This window comes from Somniosus microcephalus, chromosome 18 (assembly GCF_052327205.1).
Source record: "Somniosus microcephalus isolate GS21.2 chromosome 18, FLI_Smic_1.0, whole genome shotgun sequence".
In the NCBI taxonomy this organism is placed as follows: Eukaryota; Metazoa; Chordata; class Chondrichthyes; order Squaliformes; family Somniosidae; genus Somniosus; species Somniosus microcephalus.
The window spans coordinates 18,436,591-18,456,421 of NC_141004.1; the positions used below are offsets into that span (position 1 = coordinate 18,436,591).

The window sequence follows — 19,831 nt, forward strand, 5'->3', positions numbered from 1 at the left end:
AGGGCCTGCCATGTTGGAATCTCACCGGCACATCTACCTCTCTGTGTCTTTCCACCCTCCGAGCAGCCTGAACTACCATGTCTGCCATTATATCAGAACATAGCAGGGCTCCCGATCAGGACAGCAGCAATGATACTGAGGATGTGTCAACGTGAAAATCAGGGCTAACAATTTCTCTCAGTAGCAGGTAGCCAGCCTCCAATGCTGTTTAATTGTTTGATTCTCGAACATTAATTAGTTGGAGAGAGTCCGAGAAAACTACAGCCGAATATGAGGGAAAAAATTGGCAGATATCTGTTACATTTTAGTGTCTTTAGATCGGGGGTGTAACTGTAATTGTTTCCAGTTAACTGCAACTGAAAAGGAATCCTTTGGTCCCGACATTTACGAGCAGGCGTGGAGTGAGCGTGTGTGTGGTCGGGAAACACGGAAATGTTGGGAGGGTGGAGGTCGTGCCGAATTTAACGGCAGGACCTCATTAGAATTCCTTTATGCCATTTCCCGCCCATCAGTGGGCCAGATTGAGAGGCGAGCCGGCTGCCAGGCGGGAAAGCCTGTGCTATAAGATCAGTGGTTGATGCTCGGTGTACGGCAGCGAGGAGGGAGGAAGGGAGTGGGAGATCGCCGTGGGGGGAGGTTAGCCGATGGTGGGGTGTGGGAGTTGGCCGATTGCTGGTTGGGGGTGGGGAGAGAGGTCGTGGCAGAAGAAGGTATAGGAGACAGAGGCTGGATAATTTGATACGGCCCAAAAACAGTTCGGACCCACCACACCCGACATTCATCGAAGTTAATATCCAGGCCATTGCATTTAATAGTTAATGCATCAGAGGTTATTCTTGGGAGGAAGATAATGTCTCAACAATTAATAAAGGGGCTTCCTTTACCATTAAAACAATGAGCTAGCTTTACAATTCTAGTTCAGTTTGCTTGAAATGTTGAACACTGTTCGGCAGCCCAAAGTATCTCATTGATGATGTGAGCCACCCCATCATATCAGGAAGCCTATGAAACCTGTTTAGCTCTGTGGATTGATTCAATTATTATTATTTTCTAAGAATTTATACCATTGGTAATGACTTGCTGCTCATTGCTTTTGTTATTGTCTGACTATTAGTTTTAGTCTGAAATCAAACATCTGACATTTAATACAGTTGAGAGACAGGAAAATGTGGTGAGCATCCCACATGATATCTGGCGCAATAGCCTGTAGTTAAAGGAATTGTTTGTCCCATAATACTTGCAATTCTTGCTCAGCTAGTTGGACAGGCCACAAATTGGGAATGTGCAACATGAGTCGGATTTCCCGACCTCTGCCCGCTACCTGTGAGACTCTGCACTGCTGCGGAGCCTCAGGATATCGGAGCTGTCATGTTTCCTCCCAGATAAAACATTGATCAGACATTTCAGTCGAGAGTAATAAAGTAAATGGCTGAGAAATGTACCGTAAGATATTTGTAGCTTTACATTAAACAATGGATCTATGTGTATTTTTTCAATCCCACAGCTGTACCATCCTGCATATTCTGGACGAAGATCCTTCATAGTAACAACAAATATTCCTGCTGTCTTGTTATCTTTGATTGACACTCTTCCATTCCATCCAGGTTGCCCATTTGTTTTTACTACAGCTGAACATTGCTGAGTCCAGCCGTGACACCAATATTTCACCTGTGACTGGTACCACCATTTGTCATAGTGACAATCTATTGTGATCGCTCTTCCCACAACTCCTCTTACTTTGTTTTTTGCCCACAATGCACCTGAAACTGAGGAGACAACATTTCAGAAATTGAACAGGAAATAACTGCTTAATACAAACAGATACATTTTAATAAGAGTTACCACTCTGTACAGAGGAATCTCTCCACTCCATCTATTAACACAGTTGAATTCCTTCTAGTTTGCGATGAAAGAAAACATTAATATAGTGCCTTATCACATCCTCAGGATGTGTCAAAGCTCTTCACAGCCAATTATTTACTTTTGAAGGATCATCTGTGGCTCAGTGTTAGCACTAATGCCTCTGGGTCAGCAGAATGTGGGTTCAAGTCCCACTCCTGAGACCCCAGCATAACATTTAGGCTGACACTCCAGTGCAGTATTGAGGGAGTGCTGGTTAGAATTTGTTACTGGACCAATTGCCTTGCTCGGAGGGGAACTTGTTCTGTGAGGAAAGAGTTTACACTAAAATGGCAGGAGGGAGGTTAAAGAGGCAGAGAGAAGAGCAGAAAGGAAATAGGAAAGATAAAAGAGGGAAATGGGGAGGTAAAGGAATATCAGATCAGAAAGAGGCAGGACTGAAATGAGGAAGATTACCAAACAGACAGAGGCACGGGTCAGCTGCATAAGTACATAAAGTATTCTGCGTAAAATTGGTAAGCTAGAGGCACAAATCTTTATGGGGAGGTTTGATGTAATAGAATTAACAGTCGTGGCTTAGGGTAGGGTGGGACTGGGAGTTCAACATTGCTGGTTACAAAATACATTCGTCATAAATAGAGGAGAGTTTTAATCAAAAATTCCATTACAACAAAAGGTTAATATGGGGCTCGAGAGAAAGCACTAAATCTACTTGGTTAGAGTTAAAGAGTGAGAAGAATGCGGTTACTTACTGGAAGAGTAATATAGACCAACCCTCTACCAGTGAGGAACAGTGTCACTGACAGAGCCTCATAAAACAATATTTCACCAGCTGTACTTTAAATAAGAGAAACAGTTGCAAACTCGAGACACGTTCAGTGTGAGGGATTATTACTGCTGCAGTCTTCAGTGTATATTGGACAGCAGACTACATAAAAAATCACTTTTCACAGATTAAAATGGGTTACCTTTGCATTTTGATTATGTTACTTATGTAGCATGTCAAAAATTAAATGGGCCTTATTTTCCATTCAGAATGAATAAGTCAGTTTAGTATATATTGGTAAATATTTGTGTGGAACAATAGTACAGTCAAAGACTTCACACAAATATTATTCATGTATATTTTTGCTGGGTGTTTTGTGCCTTTACATGTCTACAAGTATTTAAACCTCTCTGCTCTATAAGCCGTACACTAGACTCAAACTAACACTGATTATCTGAATATCCCGCTCTGGCTGTCACTCACCGGGCAGGGAACAAGCGAGAAGAATCAGAATCCACATCGTTTTCTTTGTAAAGTTGAGGTCAGTCATCCAGCTCTTAGTTCTCATCTCGACTGCAGAAGACACCGCTCTATAGCTGTCTCTTTGATGAGCTGTAGACAGTTGCTGCCAGGAGGGTGTTCAATGTCTGCTGATTGGTTATTAACATCTTGGGAGGTGTGGCCAAGCAGGCTATGCATTGCTATTGAATCACCCTGACATGTCTTATTTCCTGTACTACTGCTGGAAAAATAACAACGTGTGAACAACACATACCTTCATTAATGTGCCAATCAGCCAGCAACTTGTGGCGATCAAGAGACACCCCATGAATTGCGAATCGCCACAAGTTATTGACTGATATGCGCCGCTCCGCCGTTACCTTCATGAAAAGGGCAGCTCACCATTAACCTCTACATGTGTTTCAAGAAGTTGCTACATTTGCCCATTAATTACCCATTAAACTCGCCACAGAAAGTTAAGTCTAGTAATTAACAGTGTAAGTACTCTTTTAACATTGTGATAATTGTTCATGACTGCCAATCAAATTCACTGGCGCAGAAAGTGAACAATTAAAAGTGTCACGTCTCATTCCTTCAGGTATTGAATTATTGGCCGGATTTTGTGTTGAGAATAACAGTAAGACTAGCAGCGCTCACCGTTATTATGTAGTAAATGGGAAAGCAAGTTCTGGAGTACGCACACGCGCAGTTAAACGCGGAAATGCATAGGTTGCATTTCAAGTTACCCTGCTCTTCCACAGGCTGCATCATAACTGTAGCTCGCCAACAGACTCAGCATTGAAATCAATGTAAGGGTGTAAAGCTGTGGTAATTACCCACTAGTTACCCAATAAACACAGCAGAAAAAGTTAGGTCTGGTGCATTCAGGTTTTAGTGAATTTTCAATGACGTGATAAGTCATAGGGCTGGATTTTCATTCAGAAGTCAGGAAGGAGGTGGGACTACAACTTTCGGGTTTTAGTCCCGCCTCCATCGAGATGCGGCCAATCCACGCGATTTTCTCTTGATTGACCTTGTTGAGCAGGCCAATTAAGGGCCACCCGGCTACAGGTGACGTCACAGACTGAAATTTCATCTGTCAGGACGTGTTGACAGATGAAATATCAGTGTTTCACAGCTGTTTGAAGCTGTCAAACACTGACAGTCTTACTTCTAACCTGAGTCCTTCTACGCAGACTCAGTTAGAAATCTCGCCGGCACTGAAAGCTGAAGGCTGTCACTTTTGACAGCTCGCGGCCATTCTGCTTTCTGTGCCGGCTGAATGATGGACTCCCGAAGCCTAGAGGAAGAAAGGCTGTAAAGGTAAGTACAGTTAATTTAAACTTCTTTACACACTTTAGACACACCAAACACACTTACCTTTGCACTCATGCACCCATCACTCACCTGAACACCGGCATCTTGACCCCTCCAAGTCCTTCAACCCAATGGCCCGCCTCCTCTAACCTGGCGTGGTTTGGAGCCGTCGGGAATCCCACACGGCACCCTTCAAAATAGGGATTAGGTTAAAAACTGCCTGTTAACTACCTCTAAACAGGTAGTTAATTGGCACTAATTCCTTCCCGCCTCGGGTCGGCGGGTCCCAGTGCGGGGCGGGTACCCACCTTCTTTGAAACTTACGTGGAGGCGGGTTTTGGGTGGGATGGTTTCGGGACCCCTGAATTCAGGACTTTTGTCCCCCGCACGTCTAAAAGCCCGCCTCACGGCACACTGAAAATTGACCCCTAATTACTGCCAAACAACCTCTCTGGCCCAAAAAATGTAATTTTACAAGTGTGGAGTCTCATTCCTTCTGAATTTAATTAATGTTGGAGATTTAATTAAAAATTTAAATTAATTTTTTACAACTTTTCCTGTCTTTTCTCTTTTATCGCTCTCTTAATCCCTTCCCTCTTTCTCAAATGTTTGTTTCGCTTTCTGTACATGATTTAAATTTAATTCATAATTCCTGGTTTAGACTTTGTGTGTCTCAGTGAGGATTCTTCAATCTGATTGGTTGATGAGCCTCGCTTTTTCTTAGCCTGCTCACACATGCCACAGATCTCCTGTAGATGGCGCCATGCTGGATCAGATGCCCAATGACAGCAGGTCTCGGCTCAAAAACCCACAAAATCTCTGTGGGAAACTGTCAGTGTAGTGAACGCAAGTGCCATTCCTTTGCCGCTGACCACAAAATCTGTCCATTGTTGGAGATTTTTAAAATGTCAAATTTTACACTTTTTAATTTCTTTTCTTACCTGTGCTGTTCGCACAGATAGGATGAGCTGCCTGTGCCTAGATTGTCAAGGCTGGAGGTCCACAGGTACCATTAGGGCTCCAGGTAGGACACCACTGGAAACATTTAAACCCAGACCTCGCAACTTCTCAATCAGGGAGTGAGCCTGAAAAAATCAGGACAAGTGGCCAAAATCAGGGACTCTTACTGAAACCCAGCAGTATCCCAGATGTCTACTGTCAGTGGCAGTGGACTCTGACCAGTGCCTTCAGTCACAAAGAGACAATGACACAAGGCATGTACTAAGGTGCACGGAGAAGTCACAGATTGAGGAGTTCAGAAAGACTGAGTTTGGTGGGGTGCACCATCTCTCTGGGGAGGGAAGCACAGAGTGCTGATATGGGGTGAAATGCATAAAGAAATAATTGGTGGCTGCCTGCTACCATTGGTTACTGTCTTTCACAGTTTCTTATCTTAGTTTCACTCTTTACTAATTTAAAGTTCGCACTGTTTCAATTTACCACTCCCGTTCCTCCAACTGGCTTCTTCCTTTCCACCTCTTCCCTTCAGCGCTAATTGGCTGTCACTTTCCCCACATCACAACAGTGAAGCGCTTCAATATTACTTCATTGGCTGTAAAGTGCTTTGGGACGTCCTGAGGATGTGAAAGGCGCTATGTAAATGCAAGTTCTTTCTTTCAAATCATTAACAATAAGCAAGTCCCAAATCAGCCAGGATTTAAATGTTGTAGCTCCATCAGTGGAACAACATTTCTAAGTAACAAAAACCTCACAGGGAGTTCTCCTGGAGCCCTCACCTATATTTATCACTGAACTAACACCACCAACAGATATAAACTATTCATTTAATTCATACCTGTTTGTGGACCCTTTCTGTGCGTAAGTTGGCTGCCACAGTTGCCTATGTAACATCAGTGACTAGTTTTATCTCCAATGCCTCTCACTGTAAGCGTTCTGTGTGAAAGCTGGAAGAGTCTCAATCCATCTTTTTGGTATGCTACCCCACATCAGTGGGTCTTCTTACCTCATTTAGACAAAGAATCCTCGAATATTTCTAACTTCACCTTAGTGAATCACTCACAAGTTTCTCTTTAACAAACGTGAGTGCTTTTGTAGCCTTGCTGTTTCAAAAAGTCTCTTCTCGTGTGCCTACCTCTGTGTAATTTATCTCCCACTATTCACAACCAGAAAATAAAAGCCTGCCAAATCTTCTGCTGAGCACCAGGGACCAGCATCTCCCCAAACAAATAGGTGCAGTGTGCTTATTGATTACCGAGGTAACCTGAGAAATTGATTATTATTTACAGTCTATGAGGAAGCAACACCAAAGTTAGCTCATTTGCATCTTAACTGCTCATCATTTCAAACCCTCCTTCCCCTTTTTTTTTAACTTGGATGAATATATTATGCTTTAAAACACAACGGCCAAGAAATTCGGGTCTCCACGGGTGAGTACGCACGGGGTACTCACCCGTAGGCCTGATGGAAATGCCGGTTTCCTGCATGCACTGCGCATGCGCAGGAAACCGGCACTTCCGTTCCTCTGAACGAAGAGCGTGTGTGGGGGAGGCTGCGCGTGCGCATCGAACTTCGTTTTTTTTTACAGGTTTTCCCGGGAGGGTAAGTCTCCAGAAATTAGACATGTAAAAAGCAGGCGTAAGGCCTGCTTTTTACAAGGTAAGTGGTGAATTAATTAAAATTAATTGAAAAGGAAAAATTGCAGGGCTATGGGGAAAGAGCAGCCCTGCACCTTTGAGAGTCTACAGACACAGTGAGAAGGAAACAGCCTTGGCTGCTGTTTCTGTTTGGTATTGCTGAATGTTATGTACCCATGTGCATGCCTTTGGAAGACTTCTGTAATGTGCCTTGTGCAACAGTTGACAGCATTTCCATTGACTCCTGAGATATCTGCCACTCAGTTCCTGGAATGTATGTCAGTGTTGAGAGCTGTGGTAACTATGACTTCACCTAACAACACAGTTTAACTGTTGACTGCTTCTTCAGGTCTTTTGGCAGCACATCATGTAGATCAGTTAAGAAGTCTTTGCTCAGCTTTAGCCTCTCCTTCTCTTTAAGATTTATAAAACTACATCTAGCTTATTAATGCTTCCCTCTGTGGTCATTTGTCCACACCATGGTGTGGCTCGTATGTCCCCTGTCCACCTGTCCACTGTTTCTTCCATCTGCATCATCTGGTGTCCAATAAATGGACCAGCACCCATGATGCTATAAAAAGCCCTGTAATATTGTTGTTCTTGTTCAGCCACTTGCACACACTACCCTTCATTTAGTAACTAACACCTTCTGACATTGTACATTCATGGGTTTCTGTCCCACATCCACCCAGAGAATATCAACACATTTTCTTGCAGTTTCAAACCACCATGGCCAACTCAAGCTGCAACAAGCTTGCACACACATTTTATTCAGAGCCCAACTCTTTCAACCCTTACAGTATTTGAGGAGTTAATGGAATTGTGCTAAAACTGAATTTGTGTTCATTTAGGATAGAACATTCACTCGCAGCATTCTCTTGACAACAATGATTTCTTACCTGTTGAAACCAGTGGGAAAATTCAGGATTCTGAACGCAATCTGTTGTACATGGAGAAAATTTTCACTCTTAACAAACCTAAAGGGAGTTAGCTCTCATTAACCACAGCAGTGGCTTGAGAAGCACATTCATTTATTGTTGTTCCCTCATTCGTGTGATCAATATCAACAACAGCAATAAGTTGTATTTATATCGCGCCTTTAACATAGTAAAACGTCCCAAGGCACTTCACAGGAACGTAATCAGATAAAAATTGATACCGAGCCAAAGGAGACATTGTGACAGGTGACCAAATGTTTGGTCAAAGAGAGTGGAGAGTTTTAGTGAGGAAATTCCAGAGTTTAGGACCTAGACAGCTGAAGACGCATTGCGCATGTGATAAGAATGTGATTTCAGGAGAACCCAAGTGACGTCGACAATATAACTGCTAGAGTGGTATCAAGGCTGAGGGACTTCCGTGACGTGGAGAAACTAGAAAAGCTGAGATTGTTCTCCTTGGAGCAGAGAAAGTGATGGAGAGATTTAATAGAGGTGTTCAAAATTATGAAGTTCCACTGACAGGAGAGTCAGTAACCGGAGTACATAGATTTAAGATAATTGGCAAAAGAGTCAGAGGGGAAGTTGAGAATTATTTTTAAGCCGTGAATTGTTATGATCTGGAATACACTGCCTGAAATAATGGTGGAAGCAGATTCAGTAGCACCTTTCAAAAGGGAATTGGATATATACTTGTAAAGGAAACATTTGCAGGGCGATGGGGAAAGAGTGGGGTAGTGGGACTAATTGGAGAGCTTCCAAATAGACAGCACAGGCGCAGTAGGCTGAATTACCCCCTTCTGTGCTCCATGATTCTATGACACACATTATAGACAGATTGATCGATATGTGTTAATGGGAGCAGTAAGATAAACACTTACACATTCCTATAGGCATCTGTAGACTTGAACCATTAAACTAATGATGGGACTGACTCAGGTCATGTGCATCTCCCAAGAATTGAGCACATAAACTCGTCTAAGGCTTCGGTGCAGTAGTGAGGGAGCGCTGCATTGTTGGAGGTGCTGTGTCCTTTGTATTAGATGTTAAACCGAGATCCTGTCTGTTCAGGTGGAGGCTAAATATTCCGTGTAAGTACTTGAAGAAGAGTAGCAAACTCTCCTGGTGTCTTATTATCAGACAATCATAGAATGATAGAATGATACAGCACGGAAGGAGACCATTCAGCCCATCGTGCCTGTGCAGGATCTTTGGTACAGCTGTGCAATAAATCCCAGTCCCCTGCTCTTTCCCCTTAGCCCTGTAATCTTCTTTTCCTTCAAGTATTTATCACATTCTTTTTTGAATGCTACTAATGAATCTGCTTCAACCACCCTTTTAGGGAGTGCATTCCAGATCACAACAACTTGCTGTGTAAAGAAATGTTTCCTTATGTCTCCTCTGGTTCTTTTGCCAATCACCTTAAGTCTGTGTCCTCTAGTTACTGACCCTTCTGACACTGGAAACTGTTTCTCCTTCTTTACTCTGTCAAAACCATTCGGAACACCTCTATCAAATCTCCTCTCAACCTTCTGTGCTGTAAGGAGAACAACCCCAGCTTATCCAGTCTCTCCACGTAACTGAATTCCCTCATCCCCGGTACCATTCTAGCATGGGAACACCACCACCTCCAGTTCCCCTCCAAGTCACACACCATCCTGACTTAGAAGTATATCGCCGATCCTTCATCGTGGCTGGGTCAAAATCCTGGAACTCCCTCCCTAACAGCACTGTGGGAGTACCCTCACCACACGGACTGCAGTGATTCAAGGAGGCGGCTCACCACCACCTTCTCAAGGGCAATTAGGGCTGGGCAATAAATGCTGGCCTTGCCAGCAACGCCCACATCCCATAAACGAATAAAAAATACAGAATCTCCTCTGCACCCTCCAAGGCCTTGGCATCCTTCCTAAAGTGTGGTGCCCAGAATTGGACACAATACTCCAGCTGGGGCCTAGCCAGTGTTTTATAAAGATTTAGTATAACTTCCTTGCTTTTGTACTCTATTCCTCTGTTCATAAAGTCAAGGATCCCATCTGCTTTTTTAACAGCCTTCTCAACTTCTGCTACCTTCAAAGATTTGTGTACATGGTGGAGATGATGCCAGAGACAGCGAGGAGGATGAACACTGTATATCCCAACATCCATCACACAGTTGTGGCACTGGTAATAGTTTTTGTAGCTTTTAATATCTACATACTTTCTGTTTGATGCAACCATACAAGTTCCCAATGCTGGAAAGTACTGGGTATTGTATAAAATTGTAGAATTAGGCAGACTTTCCTGTTGTACTAACGGATAACATTTCTTTCTTTCTTTAATCAGAATCGGAACTTGCATTCATGTAATGCATGTTGTTCTTCTTAATATTCCTCCTTCGATCGAACTCTGAGGGCTGGATTTTGTCAATGGGGAGCTTTTGGAGGCGGGACTCCCACTTGTTGGGTTCCATCGACTTGTGGCCAACCCACGCTATTTTCCCTTGATTGACCTTGTTAATCCCGCCCAGCGGGCTCAGCAGGCTAATTACGGGAAAGCCAGTTACAGGTGACGTCAGCGAGTGACGTTTCATCCGTCAAGAGCTTTTGACAGATGAGATGTCATCGTTTGACGGCTCTGTGAAGCTGTCAAACACTGACAATCTGTCTTCTAAGTTGTGTCTTTACTCAAGACTCAATTAGAAAGCCTTCCTGACCAGAAAGCAGAAGGCTGCGGCTTTTGACAGTTCAGCGGCCATTCTGCTTTCTGTGCCAGTGAGCTGAGGGACTCCTGAGACCTGAAGGGAGGAAGCCTGCAGGAAGAATTAAAGGTAAGTAAAACTTATTAAAACACTTTACACACACCTCACACATTTACCTCTGCACATATGCACCCATTACTCACCTGCACACCGGACATCTCGGCCCCTCCGACCCCCGCAGACCGACGGCCCGCCTCGCTGACCCTGGCAAGGTTCGGAGCCATCGGGAAGCCCACACTTTAGGGCTCAAAATAGGGATTAGCCAAAAAACTGCCTGTTAACTACCTGTTAACAGGCAGTTAATCCCCTTCCCACCTCGAGGAGGCGGGACCCGGCGCGGGTCAGCTACCCGCCTCCTGGCAAGATGGCATGGAGGCAGGTTGGAGGCGGGTTGGGCACCCACCCCCAGATTCTGCCATTTTCCCGGCAGTCCCGCCTCCAAACCCGCCTCCCCAGGTCTGGCAAAATCCAGCCCTGAGAGTGGAACACTGAATTCATATCTCTATAACTTTGAAATAAATGGGTAAAACAATGATTGGAGCAGCCCATCTGTAAGAAAACACTTCCTGAAAGCTCAGCAGATAGAGAGACTCATTGGGCAGGAGTTTAACTCAGGTGCAGGATGGTGTTGTGTTATCTGCATTTCGTGTTATCCACCCAAATCTAAATGGCTGTGGGAGATTGATGCAATTTTAACTTAATTATCCAATTGATTTCCAACGTGTGTGAACTCTTGGCAAATGCGTTTTTCATGACTGAAAGTCGCCTCCGATGACGTCATCATTGCTGCTGTATTTAAGGGCAACAGCAAGCCTTGCTTCTTCTGCAGGCTTCCAAGCTTTCTCCATTTGGTGTAAGAGGGACCTGCAGGAAAGATGACAAGCGGGAGGCCCAGATCAGCTCCTCGTTTCGACGAGGTGGCCCTGCAGGCATTGGTGGATGGGGCTAGGGCCATCAGGGAGGTGCTCTTCCCTTCCTCAGGGAGGAAGAGGCCTCCCAAGCAGACTTAGGCAGTGTGGATGCAGGTGGCTGAGGAGGTCAACTCCTTGGGAGTCACACGACAAACCTGGATTCAGTGCCGGAAAAGATTTCATGACCTTCAGCGCACTGGAAAAGTGAGTATGAATTTCCCATCACCCTCAATCTGACCCCCATTGCCTTTCCTCACGAGCACTCAGCTTTAGCAATCTCTTCCTCCACATCCCACTTGACACTGACATCCATGCACTCTTACCCATTCGCTCTCTCTCTATGCTCACATTCACATAACTATTCGACTATGCAGCCCTCACACTCCCTATCACTCTGATGCTATGAAAACAACTGACAACACACAGGGAGGGCCCTTGGTCTTGCCACCTCACTCCATCTTTGTCTCCTTCTAAGTATCTATGCTATGCAATCTCTACACTCACTCCTTCATTCTCACTCAACCTCCACTTGTCTCCCTCATTGCAGGAAAAGAGAGCTCACAACAAAAGAGAGCGAGCGAGGACAGGAGGAGGGACAGCCTCAATAGTCCACCTGACCCCCTGGGAGGAGGCGGTACTCAAAATAGTGGGACTGGAGGATGATGCGCATGTCGGGGACGGACAGACAGGTGCAACACAGCAAGCTAGTGACAGAAAAGTTTCCCATCTCTCTCTTTGACATTGCATAAGTCGCTGATAATGATTGTGAAGCTCTAACAGATGGACTTATGAGCATCTGCAAAAAGCAATGTGCATGTAGCCTTTGCATCACATCTCTGACTCTTTCCTTTACTCCCCCACAGGACCATCACAAGCATCCGTCCCCCCTAGCCAGGAAGAAGAGGCTGAGCAGCCAGACTCCTCAGAGGAAGCTGCAACCTCTGAGGGCGCAGCGTCAGCAGAAATCTGCGCACCCAGCACCAGCGCAGACACTCACGCCTTGGTGGGACCTTCGGGACATAGAGCAGTGTTGTCACCTGGTGTATCACAGCTCACAAGTGCGCATCAGCAGGTTGTGGAGACAGGGACAGCAGTGGAGAGTCCTAGTCGGAGGGCGCAGGACTCTGCCAGCTCGGCTCAGCAGCATGTCGACCCTCTGCCTCTGGGTCCATCCATGAGATCAGCGGTGATGGAACTCCAGGCACAGATGCAGGAGCATGCGTAAGAGGAAAATTCTGCACAAATAGCCACGAGGGTAGTCACTTGGGTGCAATTTTGTGTTTACTGTAAAAATGCCATCACTTCGTTATTGTACATAAAATTTCTGATGGCAAATTTTGCAGTTGTATCGTCTGTCATTTCGCTATTGGGACTTCCACATTGAGGGCTTTGACATACTTGCAACTGTCGGTATGGTGGTCAGAGTAATAGGAATCCTCTGGTTCTTGGCCATTGCCAATGCTCTGGTAAGAAGCTGCGAGGTAAAAGTGATTGATTGACTAGGCTAAGCAAATCTGGCCAGGATGAGTGCGTTCCTTGCATTCCGGGCAGCAATGTTCTCGCGTAATGCAGCCGTGGGTTGATGGGCCTCTGTAGGATGTTCGTTTTCGCACTCCTCCTCCTTCTCCTCCTCCTCATCTGAGGAGGATATGTGAGGAGCCACTTGGTCCTCAGGAATCTGCAAGCCACGACGCTGTGCCATGTTGTGAAGTGCACAGCAAACCACAACGATTCTGGAGACCCTGGCTGCTGAGTACTGCAGGGCTCCACCTGATCTATCCAGGCATCTGAAGCGCATCTTCAGCAAACTGATGGTTTGCTCGATTATGGCTCTGGTGGACATGTGGCTGGAGTTGTAGCGCTCCTCAGCTTCACTGGATGGTCTCCTCAACGGCGTCATCAGCCAGGTCCTCAGGGGATAGCCCTTGTCTCCAAGTGGCCATCCGTTAAGTTGGTCTGGCGGACTGAATAGTGGAGGCACACTAGACTGGCGCAGTATGAAGGAGTCATTGGAACTGCCAGGGTACTTGGCACAAACATGCAAAATTTCCTTCTTGTGGTCACACACCAGCTGAACGTTAAGGGAGTGGAAGCCCTTGCGGTTGACAAAAATACCTGGATTGCGATGGGGTGCCTTAAGGGCCACATGCACCCTTGGAAAGCCTGCCAGATGAGCTAATCCAGCCGCTCGCGCCATGACACTTGCTCGATCCTTGGTGAAATGGATGTGATTGTGCACGAGGGCAAAGAGGTCATCGGTTACCTGCGTGATGCAAGTGTGTGCGGCCACCTGGGAGATACCGCTGATGTCTGCTGCTGATCCCTGGAATGAGCCTGAGGCAAAAAAGTTGAGTGCGGTGGTGACTTTGACGGCCACTGGTAATGCTTGTCCACCTGGTCCTCTGGGCAGCAGGTCTTGCTGTAGCATTGCGCAGATGTCACTCACTACCTCTCGTGAAAGTCGGTGCCGCCTTTGGCACTGCTGCTCAGACATGTTGAGATAGCTGACCCTGTGTCTGTAGACCCTGTTTGGGGGCTATCTCCTGCGCCGACGGGCTTCCAGGCGCTGACCCCTTCTGGCCTGTGCAGCCTCAGGTGGGTGAGCAGCAGCCTGGCGCTCCTACTGCTGCTGCTGTTGCTGATGCTGCTGTTGTTCCTGGTTCTGCTGGTGCTGCGGCTGGGGCTCAAGCTCCTCTAATGCCCAGATGGGAAGGAAATAGATGGCTCCCATGCTTCTGGTATATGCCTCAGTTGAGGAAGCGCTGAGGGAAGGTGGCGAGAGGGGTTTCCCAGGAGGTCACACTGGAGATGGGTGTGAGGCTCCAACCTTCCACAGGTGTAGTTAAGCCTTCTAAAAGTTGCCCCAGACCTGAGACCACTAAGTCCTGCCACCTGCAAATGATGGTTGATCAAATCTCCTCTTTAATGGTTGACCTGCAGTTGATAGTCAGCAATCCAATAGTGCTCCCGCCAGTTTTCACCGTCGTGTTTCACACCAGGCGTGTTTCACGTGGGAAAAGGGTTAAAATCGCAAGGGCCTTTTAAAATAGGATTATAGAGGCCAGTTAGTGCTTGTTAAGGGCCTTAATGACCAGTCCCGCCTGTTGGATGCAGGACAGAGTCGGGACCATCAGACACGCCTGAGTTAAAATTGCTCGGAGTCGGGAACCAGGCGCGGGGGGGAGGGGGGGGGTTCCCGCCCGCCCGCCAGTTTTTGCGATTTTAAACCCCCGCACACCTCCAATCCCGCCTCCACGGCTCAATGAAAATCCTGCCCATTCTGTGTCATGGGGTCAAGGAATAACCTATAGGAGTGACATGGGACACAGTGGAAAATATTGAGAATGAGAAACAAAAAGTGTCAGTCTTGGTTCAGTGGGTCGCACTCTCACCTCTGAATCGAAGGTTGTGGGTTCAAGCCCCATTCTAGAGAATTGAGCACATAATCCAGGCTGGCTCTTCAGTGCAGTACTGAGGGAGTGCTGCACTGTCAGCTGTAATGATATCAGCAAATAGAGATGGTATTTGCCTGTTCGATTATGATGCCTTAATAGCATGTTTGCATGTATTGATTGCTTGTGCCTGACCAGCAGAGGGCATGTGACCGAGAGAAGCAAGGCAGTTAGTTTAGTTTCAGTTTCGTTCTAGATGCATCACAAGCATCGTGTCTCCTGTAAAAGCTGTATAAAAGAGTTGAACAGACTTTAGATTAAAAGTCATTCTCTTTCATAAATGCCTCATCATTGAACCCACAAAGAAATCAATACATGGTGTCAGAAGTGATTGAAAGAGATGAAGAGGAAAAATCTGAAGTTAAATCAGCTCTCCACAGATTAGCAAGCCAAAAGAGAACATCGTTACTTACCATTAGAGAATAGCTAACGAAGTGAAAAATGGAAGATTTACTCCCACCGGCGACGCTTCAGTTGACAGGTAATGTGGCTGAAAATTGGAGGAGATTCAAACAACGTGTAGAGTTGTATTTAGCGGCAATCGGAGCTGACGAGAAAAGTAATAAAAAGAAATCGTCACTGTTTTTACATGTCGTGTGTGATGAAGCGCTGGAGGTGTATAATAACTTCACATTTGCTGCTAATGGAGACAAAATGAAGCTAGATAAAATAATGGAACAGTTTGAGGCCTACTGCATACCTAAACGTAACGTGACGTTTGAGAGGCACAGATTTTTCACGTGTTCAGAAAACGGGTGAGACTATTGATCAGTATGTGACTGAACTGAGAAACAGAAGCAAATCGTGTGAATTTGGGGGACTGACAGACTCGCTGATAAAAGACAGACTGGTGTGTGGTATTCCAGATAATGGTCTAAGGGAAAGACTGCTAAGAGAGCAAGATCTAGACCTGGGAAAAGCCATAGCACTGTGTAGGGCTACAGAGACTGTGAAGTTGCAGGCAAAGGAGCTGTTCAGTGACAATAGCTGCAACGTGGATGCAGTGAGAATGAACGGACATAAACCGTTTAACAAAAAGAGCGCCAATGTGAAAAAAGAGGCGTGGCCAGCGAACGAAAATGAAAGGGACAATCGAAAGACATGTAGTCGATGCGGTACACAGCATCCACCAAAAAAGTGTCCAGCATATGGTAAAACATGCAATAGTTGCAACAAAAACAACCATTATGCCCGTTGCTGTAAGCACCAAGCGCAACAAAGCAAGGTCCACACAGTAGATGAAAGCGAGATAGAGGAGTTCTATGTAGATGTTGTGTCTGAAAACAAAAAAGAAGAAAGAGACTGGATGTTGACACTAAAAGTGAATGACATACACATTCCATTTAAATTGGATGCTGGAGCACAAGTTAATGTGATATCAGAGACTGATTTTAAGAAAATTAGACCCAGACCAAAGATGCATGGAATAAAAGTGAAAGTGACAGGATACTCAGGTACTGATATACCAGTGAAAGGAAGATGCATTGTCAAAGTGACACACAAGGACAGAGAGCACACGCTAGCATTAATCGTGGTGCCAAAGGATGTGCAAGCCATACTAGGTTTAAAAGCCTGTGAGAGACTGAACCTGGTAAAGAGAGTCCTCGTTGTGGAAAGCGAAGGAGAGACAGTCTATGATGAACTGAATGTTGTGTACACACCGGGTAAGCTGAGGTATACAGCAGACACGTTGTCCAGAGCTGTTGACCCAGGAGAGCCCGCAAACACAGTGAAAAGACTGAAGTACAAGGCAAAAGACAGTGGAACTGACTTCTACCAAAGCATGCTTGTATACCGCACAACGCCGCTCGAGTGTGGTATGTCACCAGCCCAACTCCTGATGGGACGTTGGCTAAGGTCAAACCTACCCATCCCGGAGAACCTCCTGAAAACAAAAGAGGGGGAGAAAGTGAGGAAGTTCAAAGAACAACAGAAAGAAAAGCAAAAGTACTACTATGACAGAGGAACACAAAACCTACCTGAACTCCACACTGGTGACCAAGTAAGGTTCAAAGACAAAACAAACACATGGACTCAGAAGGGAACTGTCCTGAGTGAAGTTCAACCAAGATCATACACCATTCAGACAGATGAGGCTGCTGTTCTGAGAAGAAATCGTCGAGATCTTCTCATGGGACCAGCCACAGCAGGTCAAGAGACTGATACTGTTGAACAACCTGATCACACAGCTGAGAACCAATCATCTGAGGCAACAACTCAGATTCAAGGACAATCAATCAGAAAATCCTCAAGACACGTGAAGCCTCCTGAGAGACTCATTGAGAAAATTTAAGGACTATTGTTATAGAAGGAAGTAATGTTATCTTATTCTTTCTTCAAGTTCTAGTGTATTGACATATTTCATGTGAACACACAAAGTAAGGTTAAAAAACCTTGATCATAATGATAATGTAAGTTCATTAAGTGTTACAGTTAAAATGCAGATTAATACAAAGAAAACATGTTGTTAGTTAAAAGTAAAATACTTTTGTTTTAAGAAAAGGAGATGTAATGATATCAGCAAATAGAGATGGTATTTGCCTGTTCGATTATGATGCCTTAATAGCATGTTTGCATGTATTGATTGCTTGTGCCTGACCAGCAGAGGGCATGTGACCGAGAGAAGCAAGGCAGTTAGTTTAGTTTCAGTTTCGTTCTAGATGCATCACAAGCATCGTGTCTCCTGTAAAAGCTGTATAAAAGAGTTGAACAGACTTTAGATTAAAAGTCATTCTCTTTCATAAATGTCTCATCATTGAACCCACAAAGAAATCAATACATCAGCCGGTGCCATACTTCGGTTCAGATGTTAAACCGAGGCCCCGCCTGCCCTTTCAGGTGGACATAAAAGATCGCACTATTTGGAGAAGAGCCATGGGTTCTCCCAACACCTAAAAATTCTGATGATCTGGTCATTTATTTCATTGCTGTTGGTGGGAGCTTGCTGTGTGTAAATTGGCTGCCACGTTTCCTACATTACAACAGAGACTACATTTCATAAGTACTTTACTGGCTGTAAAGCGCTTTGGGACGTCCTGAGCTTGTGAAAGTTCTTTTTTTCCCTCCTTTAAAAATGTTAAGCCAGCCACAGAGGATTACCCGTGAATTGTTTTGCTGAGCAAATTAGACAACAGATGAATCAACGACCTGTAAAATATCCATTATTAAATTATTGTGCGGATTATAATGCTTGTAAAACTATTACAGATGACTTAAAAAAAACAACATAGATGTCCCAGCACCACACTGAAGTAGCAGATTCGATCACAAGCTTGAGAAAACCAACTTCCCATCTAGAGATACTACAAAATTTGAAAATAAAACCTGAAGGTGTTGAGTCGGGAGGAATTCTTTTTATTGCAGTTGTAGCCATTGTAAAATGTTTGCTCCTGTGCTTCTGGTTGATTTCAAACTGAATGAGTAAATGAGTACACCACAATGTGTATTTAGTTTGGACAAAAGCAAAATACTTTGGATGCTGGAAATCTGAAATAAAAACACATTGCTGGAAATGCTCAGCAGGTCAGGCAGCATCTGTGGAGAGAGAAACAGAGTTAACGTTTCAACTCGATGACCTTTCGTCAGAACTGGAAAAAGTTGGAGATGTAACAGGTTTTAAGCAAGTGCAGGGACAGGGAAAGGGGGGAGGGGAGGAAAGAACAAAAGGGAAGGTCTGTGATAGGGCGGAAGGCAGGAGAGATTAAATGAAAAAATGGATGATGGTGCAAGATGAAAGGAGATGGTAATGGGACAAGTAAAGAAACAAAAGATGGGTCTAGAGGAGGTGTAAATGGGAATAGCAGAATTATTAACAACAGCTGCCGTCCGAAAAAATGGGGGCAGAGGTGATGATCTGAAATTATTGAACTTAATGTTGAGTCCGGAAGGCTGTAAAGTGCCTAATATAAAGTTGAGGTGCTGTTCCTCAAGCTTACGTTGAGTTTCATTGGAACAGTGTAACAGGCCGAGGACGGAGAGGTCAGAGTGGGAGTGGGGTGGGGAATTAAAATGACAGGTGACTGGAAGCTCGGGGTCATGCTTGTGGATTGAATGGAGGTGTTCTGCAAAGTGGTCGGCCAATCTGCATTTGGTCTCCCCACTAGAGGAGACCATATGCGGAAGCACAGGGGACAATTCCTGCACCTGAATGGTGAGGCCCAAGGCACCCCCAATACTGGACCTCGGGCCTCATGTCCACCAAGCGGATGAGCTGCGGAGAGTAAGAGGCTTCTCTCCCAGTGAAGCGTCACTGAAGATTGAGCTGCTGCGATGCTGGCAGCGGCCCTCAGGTAAGTGAGGAAGAGGGCCGACCTTGGGAGGCGGGTGGGATTGGTGGCCAGGGGGTTGTGTTTGCTAGCCGGGGGTGGTGGTGGGGATTCGCTGGCTGCTTGAGGGTGGGGGGCTGGATGGGGAGCGGCCAGGGTTGTTATAACGTGAGATCAGGAGGAGCACGCCTGCTCCTCCCGGCTCCATGTTCAGGTTAAGTATGGAGTCCTTCCTGCTGGTTAGCACCACGTTCTGTGGTGCGAGGTCAGCACTTGGTGAGTGAAGCCCTGGCGCATTCAAAAATCGAGAATGGATCCCACAGGAGGCACAGGCCCCTAACTTAAATCAATTATTTCCACCTTTGAATGTTCCTGATGTACGCTCCTGACACCAGTTCATCCAATATGGCGGGAGGCGCACATCTGGTCGTAAATGTGTGCAGAATTCTTGCCCGCCATATTAGAGGCTTAGGAGGCCGTTTATACACGT

At 45.5% G+C, this 19,831-nt stretch overlaps 2 protein-coding genes across 3 annotated transcripts in view; one reads left to right on the plus strand and one right to left on the minus strand.

The window, feature by feature from the left end:
- LOC147105067 (uncharacterized) overlaps positions 1-17,821 on the plus strand; it is a 61,909-nt gene extending 44,088 nt beyond the window's left edge. The window contains exons 3-4 of one of the 2 annotated variants that reach the window (XM_086011131.1): positions 10,025-10,139; positions 12,488-17,821. In XM_086011131.1, coding sequence (XP_085867257.1) covers positions 16,086-17,369 — 1,284 coding nt within the window. In that variant the 5' untranslated portion in view covers positions 10,025-10,139; positions 12,488-16,085 and the 3' untranslated portion in view covers positions 17,370-17,821. Of the gene's footprint in view, positions 1-10,024 lie in introns of both variants that reach the window. The other variant, XM_086011130.1, reaches the window with a different exon arrangement.
- LOC147105068 (polymeric immunoglobulin receptor-like) overlaps positions 1-19,831 on the minus strand; it is a 141,923-nt gene that overhangs the window by 15,292 nt on the left and 106,800 nt on the right. The gene's annotated exons all lie outside the window — the stretch shown is intronic.